This window comes from Erinaceus europaeus, chromosome 16, assembly GCF_950295315.1.
Source record: "Erinaceus europaeus chromosome 16, mEriEur2.1, whole genome shotgun sequence".
NCBI classification, from domain to species: Eukaryota; Metazoa; Chordata; class Mammalia; order Eulipotyphla; family Erinaceidae; genus Erinaceus; species Erinaceus europaeus.
The window spans coordinates 20,818,752-20,831,352 of NC_080177.1; the positions used below are offsets into that span (position 1 = coordinate 20,818,752).

At 43.5% G+C, this 12,601-nt stretch overlaps 1 protein-coding gene across 5 annotated transcripts in view; it reads right to left on the minus strand.

The window, feature by feature from the left end:
* Positions 1-12,601, minus strand: part of NRG4 (neuregulin 4) — a 93,808-nt gene that overhangs the window by 1,466 nt on the left and 79,741 nt on the right. For 4 of the 5 annotated variants that reach the window (XM_060174702.1, XM_060174704.1, XM_060174705.1 and 1 more), the window contains 2 exons: positions 6,550-6,629; positions 4,402-4,486 (listed from right to left, as the gene is read on the minus strand). In XM_060174702.1, the coding sequence (XP_060030685.1) occupies positions 4,470-4,486; positions 6,550-6,629 (97 nt within the window). In that variant the 3' untranslated portion in view covers positions 4,402-4,469. Of the gene's footprint in view, positions 1-174; positions 239-4,401; positions 4,487-6,549; positions 6,630-12,601 lie in introns of all 5 variants that reach the window. The other variant, XM_060174706.1, reaches the window with a different exon arrangement.

The following is a 12,601-nucleotide window of genomic DNA, read 5'->3' on the forward strand; positions in this document are numbered from 1 at the left end:
GAAAACCACCAGAAGCTGGTAAGCTCTAGTCTTCCAGTACTGAGTTTATACAGTATCTTCATTTCATAAATTTTGGGTAAAAGTATCAACTAGTAACAGCCAACCACAGCCAGCAAAAATGGTAAGACTACGTGGGGGTAGATAGCATAATGGTTATGAAAGAGACTCTCGTACCTGAGGCTCCTAAGTCCCAGGTTCAATTCCCCGCACTACCTATAAACCGGAGTTGAGCAGTGATCTGGTAAAAAAAAAAGGGGGGGCGGGGGCAGTAGTGCCTCAGGTGAAGTGCACATGGCACCAAAGGTAAGGATGTAAGGATACTGGTTTGAGCCCCTGGCTACCTACCTGCAGGGGTCACTTCACAAGTGGTGAAACAGGTCTGCAGGTGTCTATCTCTCCCCTCTCTGTCGTCCCCACCTCTCTCCATTTCTATCTCTCCTATCCAACAATGATGATATCAATAACAACAATAATAACCACAACAAGGGCAACAAAAGGGAAAATGGACTCCAGGAGTAGTGGATTTGTGGTGTACACACCAGCAATAACCCTGAGGCAAAAAAAGAAAAAAATGGTAAGACTGAAAATGTAAGGATTTAGAAGAAGATATAAACTCGATTTTAAATGCAAATGGTCAAATGTAAAAATTGCAATAATTTTCTTAACAGTAATATCGCAAATAGACTTTTTTTTTAAAACCAGAGCACGGCTCAGCTCTGGCTTATGGTGGTGTGGGGGACTGAACCTAGGATTTTGCAGTCTCAGGCACTAGAGTCTCTTTACATAACCATTATGCTATTTACCCCTCCCCCCGCCCACAAATGGAATATCTGTAGGTTTGACTGACCAAAGTTCAATTGCCATATATGTATCTAGCAAACTGGTAAAGCCCTTCTCATGATAACTAGAACTATATACAAGGGTAAAACATAAGTAATCTGAATTACACCAGTGGGAGTCGGGCGGTAGCGCAGCGGGTTAAGCGCACGTGGCGCAAAGCGCAGGGACCGGCGTAAGGATCCCGGTTCAAGCCGCCGGCTCCCCACCTGCAAGTAAGTCGCTTCACAGGTGGTGACGCAGGTCTGCAGGTGTCTGTCTCTCCCCCCTGTCTTCCCCTCCTCTCTCCATTTCTCTCTGTCCTATCCAACAAAGATGACATCAATAACAATAACTACAACAATAGAACAAGGCCAACCAAAGAGAAATATTTTTAACAATTACAATAGCGAAATAGTAGACTAGGGTGTTCCAGTGCTCTACCTACTTACAGTGATAACCACAGTAACAATTTTTTAAAAAAGTCTTGGGAGTCAGGCGGTAACGCAGCCAGTTAAGCGCAGGTGGCACAAAGTGCAAGGACTGGCGTAAGAATCCTTGTTAGAGACTCCACCTGCAGGGGAGTCGCTTCATAGGCAGAGAAGCAGGTCTGCAGGTGTCTGTCTTTCTCTCCCCCTCTTTTCCCCTCCTCTCTCCATTTCTCTCTGTCCTATCCAACAATGACGACACCAATAACAACAATAATAACTACAGTGATAAAAACAACAAGGGCAACAAAAGGGAATGAATAAATAAATATTTTTTAAAAATCTGAAAGGAAGATGAAAAGCCTTGCCAAACTTGACTTGGCATGAATGAATAAAGAATGAATATTAAGACTCTCAGTGATCTCCAAATGGGATAAACTCACAAGAGACATTCACCAAGACTGTAATGTAATAAAACTAATGAGAAAGAATCTTGATGGGCCTAGATAGATTCCTCTCTCCATCATCACTGGTCACTTTCATCAGCAACATCATCATAAACTCTCTTGTGGGCCTCTCCAGAAACTTTTCCTCCACTATAAAGTAACAACAGTAGGGACTGCCCTACTCTCCAAAGAGTGTGGGTTATCCTACTCTGTCACTTGAGGAAGAGTGGCCCTGAAATGAATGCAGCCTAGAATGTTCCCAGCTGTGACCACAGGCTGCGACCTCAGATAGACAGGGACTCAGAGGTTACATGGACTCCTGTGCTAAAAATGAATATATATGGACCCTGTGTCAGGTTGATGGGGTAAACAGTTAATTTTACTTACAGATTTTCAAGTTTGGGAAATATTCTACCCTAATCCAGCTTTCTAGTTCTATTCTCAGCTCTTTCCCCCCTTTTGCTGCCCTTGTTGTTTATCATCAGTGTTATTGTTATTGCTGTTGTTGTTGTTGGATAGGACAGACAGAAATGGAGAGAGGAGGGGACGACAGAGTGTGGGAGAGAAAGACAAACACCTGCAGACCTGCTTCACCGCCTGTGAAGTGACTCCTCTGCAGGTGGGGAGTCATGGGCTCGAACCGGGATCCATATGCCGGCCCTTGTGCTTGGAGTCACATGTGCTTAACCCGCTGCGCCACCACCTGGCTCCCTAATCTCAGTTCTTGACACCATCTTCCTAGACAATATTTTTATTCTACCTCAATGTCAGTTATCAAACTCAAGCAAAAACTATGAAAGTCATGGGCCCCTAAGGACAAACCTAAACTAGACTTCCTAGCTTCTTTCCACCCTAAGATCCCTGGTCTTATCTGTTATATCCCTACTTTTTTTTTTAAATTTCTATCTATTAAAACATTTTGTCCTGACATATCTTACTATATTTCAGCCACCAAATTGCAGATGCTATCATGATTTCATCCTGACTTCCTTGGGCAGACGACCTCACCAATGAGTCTGAGAACCTCACCTCATCTCTCCAGAGCCCTACCCCACTGGGCAAGATAGAAACAGACTGGGGGTATGGATCAACCAGTCAATGTTCATGTTCAGAGGAGAAGCAATTACAGAAGCCAGAACTCCCACCTTTTGTATCCCATAAAGAATTTTGGTCCATACTCCTAGAGGAGAAATGCTAAGGGAAGATAGCCAGGGGGCTCTGAACTCCCAATTCCATCAGGACCCCGAGAGAAAAGAGGGGGAAAGGAAGGACATTCAGAAATAGCAACAGGTGTAGGTGTGACTTAGGAAGGGAAAGTAGGACCATAGAAAAAATGGGCAAATATATATAAATATAAACAGATAAGTTACAGAAATAATAGTCAACTCATATCTATGACCTTAAGACAACTACTACTATTTTCCATCGGAGAAAGTGAGGACACAGAGGTCTGGTGGTGGGAAGAGTGACGCATACCCGTGTTATCTCCTAACTTTGTAAATCAATATTGTCACTAATAAAAAGAGAGAAAGGATCTTGAGAGCCAATGAGAAGGAACAGACTGGGGAGAGAGAGTATAATGGTTATGCTTAGCACCACCATGATCTAGAGTTTAGAGGTAGTCAAGCAAAAGGGAGTCGGGCAGTAGCACAGGTTAAGCACGTGGCGCAAAGGGCAAGGACCGGCATAAGGATCCTGGTTCAAGCCCCCGGCTCCCCACCTGCAGGGGAGTCGCTTCACAGGCGGTGAAGCAGATCTGCAGGTGTCTGTCTTTCTCTCCCCTTCTCTGTCTTCCCCATCTCTCTCCATTTCTCTCTGTCCTATCCAACAACGACATCAATAAAAAAAATAACTATAACAATAAACAAAGACAACAAAAGGGAATAAATAAATATAAATTTTTTTTTTAAAAAAAGAGTGGTGATGGGGGAGATAGCATAATGATTATGCAAACAGACTCTCAAGTCTGAGGCTTTGAGGTCCCAGACTGAATCCTCTGCACCACCCACCATAAACCAGAGCTGAGCAGTGCTCTAGTTAAAAAATAAGAAGAGAGAGAAAGAAAAAAATAGACCTATAATGTAAAAAGGAAAAAGGGATCTTTAAGAAGATCACTAGATTTCTCATCAGAAAATTTGAAGGTGAAAAGGTTTGATATATTCATAGTGCTAGAAGAAAAAAAAATCAAACAAAAACCTTTTATTTGACCAAACTTCCTTTTTACAAATTTTAAAAAATATATTTATTTATATTCCCTTTTGTTGCCCTTGCTGTTTTTCATTGTTGTAGTTATTGATGTCATCATAGTTGGATAGGACAGAGAGAAATGGAGAGAGGAGGGGAAGACAGAGAAGGGAGAGGAAGATAGACACCTGCAGACCTGCTTCACCGCCTGTGAAGCGACTCCCCTGCAGGTGGGGAGTCGGGGGTGCTGGACCCGGGATCCTTATGCCATCCTTGCGCTTTGCGCCACGTGTGCTTAACCCGCTGCTTTAAATGTGAGGGGGAAATTAAAGCATTACTAGATAAACAAGAGTTGATGGAGCCTAAAACAGAACCACTTCCATGTATTATCATTCTTCTGTTAATCAGTTGCATACAAGTTAGTGCACATTACAGAAGCATATCTTGGAACAGAACAGACTCTGCTTCCTAACTGAAGTCTTAATTGGGGGAGAAAAAAGGTTAAGTGTCCTTATAGATTGTTTTACCTTAGAGTGTGTTTCACTTTATGCCTTTGTAAGAAAGAAGCAATGATTTGTTTCACTTTGCTATTTCTTCAGTGTTCTCCATGACCTATGGAACATAAGAATTCATGTTTTTACCATTCAAATTTTTCTTTGTATGCACACTCACCCACACATCTCTTACTCTGTCCACATATATAAAACTGTCCCCTCCGACTGTGGTGGCAAGGGTTGCAGTGTGCTACCTCAGAGCATCTACACAAGTCAGGTTCTGCCCTATAGTGTTCTTGAAGGCATGGGAGGATCAGCATTGCCACTTGGGAAGAAGGGCTGGTCTCATCGTCCCTGTTTCTCTGCTTGTTTGCTGTGGCGCCAGAACTTCTAACAGACCTGCTCATCTTTCAAGATATTAAATGATATAAGTAAGTAAATAAAAATATATTAAATGGTAAGAAGCAGGTAAGGGGAAGAGATTCCTAGAATGAGCCATTGTAACAGCAATAACAGACAGCAAGAATACCCAAGTATCAAAAAGGCTGCAAGAACTGTGATTGGGTGGGGCTGTTTCCTGTAGGGAGGGATCCTCACTAAAACCAGTGAGCTCTGAGGCCATCACCCTTCTGAGAAGGGGTGCAGGGGGACAGAGAGAGATCGGGAACTAAGTCACTTGGGTTTAAATTCTTGCTCTGCCACTTTCTACATGTATGATGTTGCTTTCTCTAAGCCTCAGTTTGCTTACAGAGTGAGAATAAAACCACCTGTCTCACAACAGATATTAAGACTTGTCTAGATTAACATATTAACTTGAGAATTAACCACAGTGCCTAGCACAACACATTTAAAATGCTAGGCAGCTGATGTTTTTGATTATGTCATCATACTGCTTTCCTTTCATCTGAAGAGTGGCACTTGTGGAACCGGATGGTGGCTCCCCTGGTTGATCACACCTGTTACGCTGCGCAAGGACCCAGGTTTTAGTCCCTGGTCTCCACCTGTAGGGGGGGAAGCTTTGCAAGTGGTGAAGCAGTGCTGCAGGTCTCTCTCTCTCTCTCTCTCTCTCTCTCTCTCTCTCTCGTTCCTCTCCTCCTCTCAGTTTCTGGCTGTCTCTGTCCAATAAATAATGATTTTTTTTTAAAAGGGTGGTACGTGTTGAACTAGGCCAATTCTGCATGAGGGATGGCATGTACTTTCAATCCAAAGCTGATATGTTAGAGGCACACAAGGTGCCATGAAGAAACCTATCAAAAGTCAGCATGAAATGATTGCATCATTTAATAATGACATCTCTTTCATTTTGACTTCTTACTATGTAACATACATAGTAAAAAATTACTATCTAAACATTTTTTAATGCAGTTCTAGGAAGCAAACTCAGGGCCTCACGCATACACTTCACCACTAAGCCACCCTGGCCCAGTTCTTTTGTTTGTTTATGTGTATGAGATAAAGAAAAGCACTCCTCCAGCACCCATCCCTGTTCTTGATGCTCTTCTGCAGAGTCACAGATCAAACCCAGGTCCTCCCCTTTTGGAAGGTATGCACTCTGCCCACTCAGTCGCCTCTCTGGTGTCCCCCACTTTCACCATTTTTTTTTTCTTTTCCTCCTCCAGGGTTATTGCTGGGCTCGGTGCCTGCACCATGAATCCACTGCTCCTGGAGGCCATTTTTCCCCCCTTTTGTTGCCCTTGTTGTAGCTTCGTTGTGGTTATTATTATTATTGCCCTTGTTGACGCAATTCGTTGTTGGATAGGACAGAGAGAAATGGAGAGAGGAGGGGAAGACAGAGAGGGGGAGAGAAAGATAGACACCTGCAGACCTGCTTCACCGCCTGTGAAGTGACTCCCTGCAGGTGGGGAGCCGGGGGCTCGAACCGGGATCCTTACGCCGGTCCCTGCGCTTTGCGCCACATGCGCTTAACCCACTGCGCCACCGCCCGACTCCCAGGGTTAACCTTTTTTGAGGATAGATTTGAATATACACATATCATTACACTCTCATATAGGGCTTTATTTTTTAAGGTTTTAAAGACTGATTGTATTGGAAAGGCATGCGCACCTCGTATGTGCCATGGCAAGGATTGAATCCAGGGCTGCATGAGTACATTTCACACTCAACCCACTGAGCCACCCTCTGGCCTGAATCATGAAGGGCTTCCACTCTGGATCTACTCACTGTGGTGGGCACTGCCACTGCTCATCTCTACCAGGCTGATATCATACTGGACTGAATTGGTCCTCTGAAGGTGGCCTTTCCTGACAGTAAAAGAAGAGAGAAATAAAATCAAATAAAACAAAAGGAAAATGGTGAGTGCATAAGTAGAAAGTTTCAACTTCTATATTCAGACATTCATTTTCTGGGATGAGTAAGACAGTTCATCTGGGAGGGTGCCTGCTCTGTCCTGCATGTGGCTGAGGCTCGAGCCCCCCGAGTGCCACATGAGAGCACTAACACACTGGAGGAAGCTTTGGTGAAGTGGTGTCTCTCTTCTCTCTCTCTCTCTCTAGAGCCCATGTCCATGTAAGAACCTCTACTTGTACTGCCATTCAAAAAATGGGTATTTTCAGACAGAGATGGAGGGAAAGATACTAGCATCATTCCTCCAGTGTAGTAATGGCCAAAGCCAGGCTCAAATCTGGGTTGTGTGCATGAGAGAAAGGGGCACTTAACATGGCCCTGCAGCCCACTCTGTGCCTCCGTGTCTCTCTCCAGAAGTACTATTCCATATTTTGGCTAAACAGTTCCTTCTTTATATTTTTACCACTTAGCACACTAAGTTAGCTCTCTCTAGTTTTAAATTTTATACGAATGGAATAATATTGTTACATTTCTTTATGTGACTTGCTTTTTTTTTTTTTTTTTAAGATTTTTGTTTATTTATTAATGAGAAAGATAGGAAGAGAAGAGAAAGAAACAGACATCACTCTGGCACATGTGATGCCGGGGATAGAACTCAGGACCTCATGCTTGAGAGTCCAAAGCCTTATCCACTGTGCCACCTCTCAGATCACTGTGATTTACTTCTTTCATTTAAAATTATGTCACTGAGTTCATCCAGGTTGATGTGTGTAACTTAATTCATTTCTGCTCTTACAGATTATCTTTAGTAAATCATTACTCATTATCCATTTTACTTTATTTATTTTAAAATTTTTTACGAGAACAACACTCAGCTGTAGCTTATGGTGGTGTAGGGGATTGGACCTGGGACTTTGGAGCCTCAGGCAAGAAAATCTTTGCATAACGTTATGTTATCTCCCCCACCTCATTTTATTTTTGTTGAATATTTGGGTACTTCCCAGTTTCCTGCTATTATGAACAGTTATGCTATAAACTTTCTTTTCTTCCTTTCTTTTTAAAATTTATTTATTGGGGAATTAATGTTTTACATTCAACAGTAAATACAATAGTTTGTACATGCATAACATTTCCCAGTTTCCCATATAACAATACAACCCCACTAGGTCCTCTGTCATCCTTTTTGGATCTGTGTTCTCCCCTACACCCACCCCAGAGTCTTTTACTTTGGTGCAATACACCAATTCCAGTTAGGTTCTACTTGTGTTTTCTCTTCGGATCTTCTTTTTCAACTTCTGCCTGAGAGTGAGATCATCCCATATTCATCCTTCTGTTTCTGACTTATTTCACTTAACATGAATTGTTCAAGGTCCATCCCAGATGGGCTGAAAATGGTGAAGTCACTGTTTTTAATAGCTGAGTAGTATTCCATTGTGTATATATATCACAACTTGCTCAGCCACTCATTTGTTGTTGGACACCTGGGTTGCTTCCAGGTTTTGGCTATTACAAATTGTGCTGCTATGAACATATGTGTACACAGAACTTTTTGGATGGGTGTGTTGGGTTCCTTAGGATATATCCCCAGGAGAGGAATTGCAGGATCATACAGTAGGTCCATTTCTAGCCTTCTGAGAGTTCTCCAGACTGTTCTCCACAGGGATTGGACCAATTGACATTCCCACCAGCAGTGTAGGAGGGTTCCTTTGACCCCACACCCTCTCTAGCATTTGCTGCTGTTACCTTTTCTGATGTATGACATTCTCACAGGAGTGAAGTGGTATCTCACTGTTGTCTTTATTTGCATTTCTCTGACAATCAAAGACTTGGAGCATTTTTTCATGTGTTTCTCAGCCTTTTGGATCTCTTCTGTGGTGAATATTCTGTCCATGTCCTCTTCCCATTTTCAGGTTGGGGTTATTTGTTTTCTTATTGTTGAGTTTGACAAGCTCTTTATATATTTTGGTTATTAGCCTCTTGTCTGATGTATGGCATGTAAAAATCTTCTCCCATTCTGTGAGGGGTCTCTTGGTTTGGGTAGTGGTTTCTTTTGCTGTGCAGAAGCTTTTTAATTTGATGTAGTCCCATAGGTTTATACTTGCCTTAGTCTTCATTGTAATTAGATTCATTTCATTGAAGATGTCTTTAAAAATTAAACAGGAAAGAATTCTGCCAATATTTTCCTCTAAGTATCTGATAGTTTTTGGTCTAATATCCAAGTCCTTGATCCACTTGGAATTTACTTTTCTGTTTGGTCTGTTTGGTGAAATATAGTGGATCAGTTTCATTCTTTCGGAAAGCAAACTGGCGTCTGTTCAGTGATCTTACCAACAAATCTATTCCTGCAATTCCAATTAATTCTATCCCCTCTGAAGATTCCTACAGGCCCTTCCACCAAGCCATCTTCAAAGCAGCTTCCCAAGCCATTCCTCGTGGGAGACGTGCTAACTATACGCCTTGTCTTGATGCTGAATGCGAGCAACTACTAAAGCAGTATCATGAGTCGGGTGGCCCAGATGTGGCCGACCATCTCATTGCCTCCCTGGATGCAGCACACAAAGCCCGCTGGCAACAACTCACGGAAAGTCTGAACTTCACCCACTCAGGTAGGAAGGCCTGGAAGCTTCTTCATAGTCTGGGTGCCGGTAGCCAACCCTCTCCCGTCTCCCATCCTCCCGTATCTCCAAACTCAGTGGCCAGTCACCTAACTCAAGTTGGACGTGCTAAGATCGACCCAGTCTGGAAAAGAGAAATTTCCCATGAGTGGTCATCCCACTTCCGGTTATCTTGTCCATCTCCAAAACTCTCTCCCTTTACACTGTCTGAACTGGAAGACGCTTTGAAGAGGGTTAAACTGGGAATGGCTGCTGGCTATGATAACATCACCCCAGAACTCATTCTTAACTTGGGCCCCGCAGCAAAGAAGTGGCTCACTACATTCCTGTCCCACATCTTGGAATCTGAATCTATGCCCAAAATTTGGCGTCATGCAAAGATAATAGCAGTTTTGAAACCAAGAAAGACCCAACACTGGCCGCCAGCTATAGACCAACTTCTCTCCTCTCCGTGGGTTACAAACTCCTTGAGAGGCTGCTTCTGTCACGTATTTCTCCTCCTACAGAGAAATTCCTATCACCCGCCCAAGCTGGTTTCCGCCCAGGAAGATCTACCTGCGAACAAGTCCTGGCCCTCTCAACTTACATTGAAAATGGATTCTAGAAGAATTTAAAGACGGGTGCTATCTTTGTTGATCTCACAGCAGCCTATGACATGGTCTGGCACTGTGGTCTCCTAGTCAAGATCTCAAGATGCCTGGCTCCATGGGTGGCCAACACTATATCGTTTCTTCTCCAAAACAGAAGATTCCGGGTGCATCTGGGTGACAAGTCTAGCAGATGGAGACTTGTCTCAAGTGGCCTCCCCCAGGGCTCTGTTCTGGCTCCTACGCTATTTAATATTTACATCAATGACCTCCCAGAAACTTCTTCAAGGAAGTTCATCTACGCCGATGACATCTGCTGTGCAACTCAGGCATCCAAGTTCGACATCCTCGAGGAAACACTCACGAAAGACATGTCTCTGATATCTGATTACTGTAAAAAAAATGGCGACTAATCCCTAGCACTGCAAAAATGGTATCATCTGTTTTCCATCTACACCATGCCTCGGCCTCACGTGAGCTTAATGTGCAGCTTGACGATACGAGAATCCAGCATGAAGCCCAGCCAGTCTATCTTGGAGTTACTCTCGATCGCACCCTGTCATTTCACGAACATCTCATAAAAACTGCAGCAAAGGTGGGCACGAGGAATAACATCATTGCAAGACTGGCCAGCTCCTCATGGGGCGCGAGCGCTTCCACACTACGATCATCATCTCTGGCATTATGCTCTTCCACTGCAGAATACTGTGCCCCAGTATGGTTCCGTAGCCCCCATGCCCACTTGGTCGATTCCAAATTATATTCCTCCATGAGGATAATTTCTGGAACCATCCATTCCACCCCGGTTCCATGGCTGCCAGTTCTTAGCAACATCGCCCCGCCAGATATTCGTCGGGATGTGGCATCATCTAAGTTCATTTCCCACGTCTACGCTCGACCGGACCTGCCAATATACGTGGATATCTTCGCCCACCCTGTTCAACGCTTGACGTTCTGTCATCCAATCTGGTCCCCTATGCCTAAACTAATCTTCTCTGTTCAAGACTCTTGGAAACAGAGTTGACAGTCAGCTGAGGTAAAGAACAAACACCTCATTACAGACCCCTGCAAGCGTCAACCCGGCTTTGACCTAGCACGTTATGATTGGGCCCTCCTCAATCGCTATCGAACAGGCCATGGCCGGTGCGCCATTATGTTCCATCGCTGGGGAGCCAGAGACGACCCGAACTGCCCCTGCAGCTACAGACAGACTATGACCCACATCGTCAATGACTGCCACCTCTCCAGATTCAAAGGAGGTCTCGAAACTACATCAGGCTCAACCTGACGCTGTTGACTGGCTGCGGAAGAAGGGCAAACGCTAGAAGAAGAAGTTTCATTCTTCCGCATGTTTCAACCCATTATTTCCCAGCACCATTTGTTGAAGAGACTTCTCTTTCCTCATTTAATAGTCTGGGCACCTTTGTCAAAGATTAGATGTCCATAGGTGTGGGGGCTTACTTCTGGGCTTCCAATTCTTTTTAAAAAATATTTATTATTTATACCCTTTTGTTGCCCTTGTTTTGTTGTTGTAGTTATGATGATGTCGTTGTTGTTGCATAGGATAGAGAGAAATGGAGAGAGGAGGGGAAGACAGAGGGGGGGAGAGAAAGATAGACACCGACAAACCTGCTTCACCACTTGTGAAGCAACTCTCCTGCAGGTGGGGAGCCGGGGGCTCTAACTCAGATCCTTATGCCGGTCTTTGGGCTTTGCGCCACCTGCGCTTAACTCACTGCACTACTGCCGAACTCCACTGGGCTCTCAATTCTATTCCACTGGTCAGTGTGTCTATTCATGTTCCAGTACCATGCAGTTTTGATGACAACGGCCATATAATACAATTTGAGATCTAGATCTGGGAATGTGATGCCTCCAGTTCTGTTCTTTCTTCTCAAGATTGTCTTGGCAATTCTAGGTCTTTTCAGGTTCTAGATAAACATTTGTAGCATTTGTTCTATTCTCCTAAAAAATGTGCTTGGGATCTTGATGGGGATAGCATTCAATTTGTATATGGCTCTGGGTAGTATATTCATTCTTTTTTTTTTTTTTTTTTAGTATATTCATTCTGATGATGTTAATTCTTCCAACCCATGAACATGGAATATCTTTCCACTTCTTTGTGTCTTTTTCAGTTTCCTTGAGTTGTGACTCATAGTTTTCAGTATACAAGTCTTTCACTTCTTTGGTTAGGTTTATTCCTTGATATTTCATTGTTTCTGTTGCTATAGTAAAAGGAATTGATTTCTGGATTTCAACTTCTTCTAACTTATTGTTTGCATAGAGGAATGCCACTGACTTTTGAATGTTAATTTTGTAGCTTGACACCTTACTGTATTGCCTGATGATTTCCAAAAGCTTCTTGCTGAATTCCTTAGGTTTTTCTATGTATACTATCATATCATCTGCAAATAGGGAGAGTTTGACTTCTTCTCTTCCAGTCTGTATCCCTTTAATTCCTTGCTCTTGCCTGATTGCTATGGCAAGAACTTCCAATACTGTGTTGAATAGTAATGGTGATAGTGGGCAGCCATGTCTAGTACCTGATCTGAGGGGAAATGCTTCCAGTGGTTATGCAAAGAGACTTTCACAGCCCCACCGCTAGGCCACTGAGGTATAGATCTTCTCCTGAGTTTCCTTGTTAGTTTTCTGTCCCCTGGTGTCAGCACAGGGCCTCCCCACCGCTGCTCCAGATTCCGCTCCAGATTCTGCTCCAGATTCTGAGGG